At 43.3% G+C, this 7,546-nt stretch overlaps 1 protein-coding gene across 1 annotated transcript; it reads left to right on the top strand.

The window, feature by feature from the left end:
• Nucleotides 1-472: 472 nt before the first annotated feature.
• LOC121757595 lies at nt 473-1,090 on the top strand. The gene has a single exon (XM_042153118.1). The coding sequence runs from the start codon at nt 473-475 to the stop codon at nt 1,088-1,090; it is 618 nt and encodes a 205-aa protein (XP_042009052.1).
• The last annotated feature ends 6,456 nt before the right edge of the window (nt 1,091-7,546 follow it).

The raw sequence follows: 7,546 nt of genomic DNA, 5'->3' as shown, positions 1-7,546 counted from the left end.
AAGATCATAAAAAATTATCTTTATAATCTAAGTGTTGGAGAAGATCGCACCATATGAGGAGGAAGATATGTGCAAATTATCTTTTTACCATCTTTAGGAGATATGCAATATTTGTAATTATGTTAATTAGGTTTACCTTATAGAGAAATCCCTACTATTATATATTGGTACTCCATGTACAGTGTAAATATAAGAAAATATATACATAACTCGATTACCGATCCTTTTATCATGGCCTCAGAGCAGAAACGATCTTGGCTCAGAACAAAATCATCATAGCCACATTATACCAATTCTCGACCCATATAGCCAAATCAACCACAGAAACCAAATCCTACATAAGAAACAATGTCAGACAGTGAAGAAGACACCAAAAACGATCTAAAAAATCCAACGAGACTAAGGAACAACAAGAATGTCACCGTTGCGTTCAAGCTGAACGGAAAAAAATAACCCAATCTGGTCAAGATTGATGCAGGTCAAATTAGGAGGCCGAGGAGCCTACTCGTACATCAGGAAGGAACCACCCGCACCCGAAAGAAAGGGGTACAACGACTGGGAGGAAGACGATCTAGTCATTTTCTCGTGGATCGTCGACAACATCGAAGACGATATTATCGCCGATTTCGCACATCACCAAACATCAAAGGTGTTGTGGGATAGCCTTGCGGTAACATACGAAAGTAAGGCGGATCCATACCTCATCTACGACCTGGAAGAGAAGGCAATCAACATCAGACAGGGAGAACTCGACCTAGAAACATATTACCGAAGAATCAATGGGCTGTGGATCAACATCGACCGCTGCCAGAAACAGCCGGTTACTTGCTGCGACAAAGGTGTAGACCAATTCAGAGAATTCTCCAGCAGCAAGAGACTAATCAAGTTTCTAACAGGATTGAATCAGGAGTATGATTCAATTAGGCGAGAAATCCTCAAGGAGGAACCACACCCATCGGTTGAGGCTGCCTACGGATATGTGAAGAGGGAGGTTACTCGAAGAAGCATCAACACATCCCCTTCACTCACCGGAGGAGTCGATGGCAGGAGCGCCGATTCGTCATCTGGGGGGGAATCGGGCACGGTTTAGCCGCCCAAAGTCAGCGCCCTAACTACCGCGCACTGCCACACCCCGCCACAGCCACTCACCGGCCGCAAAACAAGCCGGATAAATCCCGGTTGATATGCTCTCACTATGGAAAACTGAGACACACCAAGGAGGAGTGCTTCCTCCTAATTGGATACCCAGAATGGTGGGAGGAGAAACAGAAGGAGAGAGCTCAGGCGAAGCTCGCCATCGGCGTTGACGAACGGGGACAACAGAGGCAAACTGGGGCTGGAAACAGAGAGACGACAATGGGACAGGAGAAACCGCGCGAGAGCTCAAGCTTCAATCGGTGGCGGCGGCGTCGTACGGGGGCCCGACAATTTCGCCGAGAAGGAAGAACGGAGCGGCGCCGCCATTGGAGGTCGAGGGTTTGGTTTTAAACTAAACCCTAGTAATTAATTTCCTTACTCCTATTTTAACCTCCATAAGAAGCATTTATTACAGATTGAACCCTATGCTATTACATTTCGGCCCCCAGATTATGTGACTTATCAAAACTGACCCCAAACTTTGATGAAAACTCAAAAGACCCCAAATACTTGCAGTTTTTTGTCAAAAAACCCCTTTGCACCTCTAGAAAATGTTTCCTCTGTATTTCACGTTTATAATGATGATAGAACAAGTAATTGAGGTTGGATTTTTTATTATGGGGCCACAGATACAATATCCCCAGACCGGAATGATTTTAGGAGCTATGATGTTTTTACTGATACATATATTAGGACTGCAAACGGGGAATTAATCACTATTGTTGGGTCGGGAACCATTGATATATCTCCCACTCTTCGATTGTCAAACTGTTTACATGTTCCTACACTGTCTCAGAGATTGATGTCCATAAGTCATGTGACTAGGGACTTGAATTGTACACTTCTGATGCATCCTACCTTCTGCATATTACAGGATATTCAAACGAAGAGGATTCTTGGGCGTGGCACTGAGAAGCAAGGACTCTACTATGTGGACGAGATAGCTCAACATGGTAGTGCGATGCTGGCTCACGGGTCCACGAAACAAGAAATTTGGCTGTGGCACCGAAGACTAGGACACCCTTTTCCTGGTTATTTTAAACTTCTTTTTCCGAACCTTTCTATTCCTACAGACTTTTCTTGTGAAACATGTGTTTTGGCCAAGAGCCACAGACAATCATTTAAACTTACAAACACTCGTATGAATTCTATTTTTTCCTTGATACATGCTGATGTGTGGGGCCATGCCCCAATTATTGGTGGTAATTTTCGTTACTTTGTGATTTTTGTTGATGACTGTACTCGAATGACTTGGATATATTTTTTGAAACATAAGTCTGAAGTCGTGGAAAAATTTATCTTGTTCTTCAAATTGGTCCAAACACAGTTTCATACCACCATCAAAACCTTTAGGTCAAAGAATGGGAGGGAGTTTGTTAATAGTTCTATGACCCAGTTTTGTAAAGAGAAAGGAATGATCCACCAAACATCTTGTGCCTATACACCTGTAGCAGAAAGGAAGAATAGGACAATCCTACAAATTACCCGGGCTCTCATGATCGAATCCAAAGTACCCAAACATTTCTGGCCAGAAGCCATAGCCACAGCCGTTTACCTTATGAACAGTTTACCTACAAAAATCCTCAACACGAAAATTCCACTTGATATCCTATCCAAAATGACCAAAATTCCCTAGCACATGAACCTTCCACCCAAAGTTTTTGGCTGCACTGTCTATGTTCATATCTCTAAACACGAGAGAACCAAACTATCACCATGTGAGACCAAGTGTGTCTTCGTAGGGTATGGGATGAACCAGAAGGGATACCGATGTTTCGATCCCCACACTAAAAAAGTCATTACCACCATGAATTGTAATTTCTTAGAAACCGAATTCTTTTACCACACCCACCTTAGTAGTCAAGGGGAGAGTGATCCAGGCAGTTCATCGGACTACCTAAGTTGGGTGGTGCCACTTCCAAATTCTTCGATTGAGGATCTAACAGAACCAGTTGTCACTACCGTCGAGCAGTTCTCGCCACTAGAGTCATCTCATCCGCCCCCAGATCCTCCTCAAATGATATCCGAGGTAATTCTTGATCCCGATGAAAATACAGTTTCCCCTAACCACCATATGAGTACAGATGTTCCCGAGGAGGATAACACGGTTGATATTGACACTGGGAGATACATTCTTCCTAATCGAACTACAAGAGGAGTCCCACCAAAACGATACTCTCCTGAAAAGATTAGGAAAAAGAGCCGATACGAGGTAGTGAACTTCGTGCAAGGGAATCTGGCCAAGATGGCCAGTGCATTTGAGGCAGTATTGTATGAAGAAGAAGAAATTCCACAATCAGCGGAGGAAGCAATGAAACATAAGCATTGGAGGGATGCTATGATCACGGAGATGAGGGCACTGATGAGAAACAATACATGGGTAAAAGGCAAGCTGCCTGAAGGGGTGAAGACTGTTGGGTGTAGATGGCTGTTCACGATAAAGAGAAGGCCAGATGGCACGATGGAAAGATATAAGGCCAGACTTGTGGCAAATGGATATACCCAGACCTATGGAATCGATTATGATGAGACTCTTTCGCCTGTGGAAAAAATCAACACCTTAAGAGTCTTGTTCTCAATTGCAGCCAACAAGGATTGGCCACTTCACCAATTCGATGTGACTAATGCCTTCCTACATGGGGAGCTACCAAAGCCGGTTTTCATGGAACCTCCACCTAGATTTACTGATGAGTTCCAAGCGGGAGAGGTATGCCAACTAAAGAAGACATTATACGGGCTGAAATAATCTCCAAGAGCGTGGTTTGGACGGTTCACGGAGGTGATGAAGAAGTATGGGTACAAACAGAGCAACTCAGATCACACACTGTTCATCAAGAAAAGAGGAGGCAAGATCACATGTCTGATTATTTATGTGGATGACATGATTATCACCGGAGATGATACTGAAGAAATGACCAAGCTAAAAAAAAATTTGTTTAGTGAGTTTGAGATGAAGGATCTAGGACCGCTAAAATACTTCTTGGGGATAGAAGTGTTGAGATCAAAGAAAGGGATATTCATCAATCAGAGGAAGTACATACTCAACCTTTTAGCTGAAATCGGGATGTTTGACTGCAAACCTGCAGATACTCCGATGGTTCAGAACCACGGGCTACAAATGAAGAAAGATGCGAAGCTTGCTGACAGGGAAAGATATCAAAGGTTAGTCGGGAAGTTGATTTGCTTATCTCACACTAGGCCACATATTGCATATGCAGTAGGAGTGGTAAGTCAGTTTATGCATGCACCTCAAGAAGAAGATTGGGAGGCGGCTGTAAGAATTGTTCGGTACTTAAAGGGAACAGTTGAACATGGGCTTCTGTTCGAGAAACATGGACACTTAGAGATAAATGGGTTTACTGATGCAGATTGGGCTGGAAACCCAAATGATAGGAGATCAACCGCAGGGTACTTTACCTTCGTCGGAGGGAATCTTGTGACATGGAGAAGCAAGAAGCAGAAGGTGGTAGCACTATCTAGCGCGGAAGCAGAGTTTCGCGGGATAAAGAGTGGGTTGACAGAATTACTATGGCTAAGGATACTTATGAGGGAGTTCGGTCTTTACTCATCTCAGACGTGCAAGCTATTTTGTGATAACAAGGCGTCCATTAGCATCTCTGAAAACCCAGTCCAACATGATTGGACAAAACATGTAGAAGTAGACAGACACTTCATCAAGGAGAATATCGAGGCAAGAATAGTTGAGATGCCATTTGTTAAGTCTGAGGATCAGCTAGCAGATATTTTGACCAAGGCGGTGAATTCAAAGCTGTTTCGAGAAGTATTGTGCAAGTTGAGCATCGGGGAATCCCATCGCTTAACTTGAGGGGGAGTGTTGGAGAAGATCGCACCATATAGGAGGAAGATATGTGCAAATTATCTTTTTACCATCTTTAGGAGATGCAATATTTGTAATTATGTTAATTAGGTTTACCTTGTAGAGAAATCCCTACTCCTATATATTGGTACTCCATGTACAATGTAAATATAAGAAAATATATACAAAACCCGATTACCGATCCTTTTATCACTAAGAATAAAAAATACTCCTCCCTGTTTGTCCAAGTACAATAAAGTGTACTCTTCCCTAATCTCAATTTGACCATCTGCACATTTTGTACACAAAAGGTCGTTAAATAATACATAAGTTCTAAAGGACAAAACTCAATAGGAAAAAATCCCGACCGACTAATTAGGGCTTACATTTGGCAAACATATCGATAAGTGCGTTTGTTAAAGCACAATACGAACCAAAACCCCTAAATTCGACTTTCCGTCCATCTTCACCTTCACGTGCATGGTCTTTTTCACAAGTTGTTTTATCGCTGTCAAATGAGACCTATGGTGATTGTGCTACACCTCAATTTCTCGACAGTCATCATCACTACTCAGGTGCAGAATTGGGGCTGCCGGAGGTGAGAACGGCCACCGGAATGGCACCTACACAGATAGAACTCGGCGAGAGAGGAGATAGATTGAGAGGAGAAGAGCTTTGCATTAATATCTGAATTGAATGAGTACAAATGAGAGAGATATCAGCTTATATAGCTGAGTGTGTAACTAATCAACGGTTAACAACTCTAACCGCTTCTAACTAACTCTCGTTTCATCTTTTAACAACACTTTCGTGTGCATGCCGGTATGCACACGTCAGCTTTGTTTGCATTCCATATATCATGTACCAAACGTCTCCCCCTCAAATAACCTTGCCCTCAAGGTTGGAATTGAGGAAATCTCTCTTGAATATCGTGTAAGAACTCCCATGTTGCATCTTCGGGGAAGGAGTTGGTCCAATGTATCAATGCTTGAGTTGCCGGTTGATTCCCACGTTTCACCAAACGGCGGTCCAGAATCTGAACTGGTTCCAAAAAAGTTGAGTTGACTATGACCGAGAGGGTGCCATGAAGTTGAGAGAGTTTCCCTACCTTCTTCTTCAATTGAGATACATGAAAAACCGGGTGTATTTTTGCATCAGCAGGTAAGGCAAGTTTGTACGCCACCTCCCCAAACTTGTCCACAATCTTGAAAGGTCCAAAGAAGCGGGGGCTGAGTTTATGGAATTGTCTATCACGGAGGGTGTTCTGTCGGTAAGGTTGGAGCTTCAAATAAACCCAATCACCTATAGCAAAACGTCGGTCTGAGCGATGCCGATCGTGTTGTTGTTTCATGCGGCGTTGAGCACGGCCTAGGTGGAATTTCAACACGTCCATCATAGCTTCTCTAGCCAGAAGACTCTCATTCACATCATGCACGGTAGAATCGCCCCGGAAATAAGGAATATGAAGTGGAGGGGGATAACCGTATAAGGCTTCTAAAGGAGTGGTCGCAATGGCTGTGGACATATAGAGCTCTACACCCTGCAATTTGAAGAAGTCCGACCAAAATTGGCTGAGGAAAACCTTATCTCTGTCACTGATGAGAATAGTAGGAAGACCATGGAGTTTAAACACGTGATCAAGGAAGGCTTGAGCAACCGAGAGAGCCGAATATGGATGAGTAAGAGACATAAAATGAGCGTATTTAGTCAATATATCCACCACCACCAATATGGTCGATTTCCCTAGAGATAAAGGGAGCCCCTCAATGAAATCAAGGCTGACTTGGGACCAAGCAGCTTCAGGAATAGGCAGAGGTTGGACCAGCCCCGGTGAAGCACTATTGTCATATTTAAAACGCTGACAAGTATCACATTCACGAATAAAGAGTCTGATATGTTTCTCCATGTTGGCCTAGTAGAAAAGAGAGGATAATCTTTTGTAGGTAGCAAGAACACCCGAGTGTCCTCTAGAGCTTGAGTTGTGGAATAGCTGGATAATTTTTAAACGTAGAGCCTCATCTTTCCCTACAACTAGACGCCCTTTTCTTTTAATCTGATTCCCCAACCAAGAAATTTAGATGTAGAGGTAGGATTCTGTTTGAGCTCCTTGATCACCTTCTGCAGCTCTGGATCAGAGATGAATGGACCCTAGATAAAGCATCAGCAACAACATTGTCTGCACCCTTCTTGTAAGTGATTTCAAAGTCAAAAGCCATTAGTTTGAAGAGCCAATTGAGTTGCCCCGGAGTAGTGAGTTTCTGTTTCAGTAAATGACTCAATGTCTTGTGATCAGTTCTGACTTCAAAAGGCATATTGCTCTAGTAATGGCTCCAATATTGTACAGCAAACACAATGGCCAAGAGCTCCTTATCGTAGACCGATAGCCCTCTATTCTTGGGTGAAAGAACCTTGCTTATGAAAGCAATGGGATGGTTATTTTGCTTAAGCACAACACCAACGCCATAACTGCAAGCATCGGTCTCCACCACAAATGGAACAGAGAAATCAGGCACTGCAAGCACGGGTGGAGAGACCATGGCCTGTTTGAGAGCCAAAAAAGCCTCCACAACTTTAGCATCCCACTGAAATGCA

The sequence above is a fragment of the Salvia splendens genome, chromosome 12, assembly GCF_004379255.2.
Source record: "Salvia splendens isolate huo1 chromosome 12, SspV2, whole genome shotgun sequence".
Taxonomy (NCBI): domain Eukaryota; kingdom Viridiplantae; phylum Streptophyta; class Magnoliopsida; order Lamiales; family Lamiaceae; genus Salvia; species Salvia splendens.
The sequence above is the reverse complement of the archived record's forward strand: the minus strand, read 5'-3'. Positions and strand labels throughout refer to the sequence as shown.

Bases quoted from the DNA above. Each gene is read 5' to 3' on its own strand.
- LOC121757595 (XM_042153118.1), top strand. From the start codon at position 473: ATGCAGGTCAAATTAGGAGGCCGAGGAGCCTACTCGTACATCAGGAAG.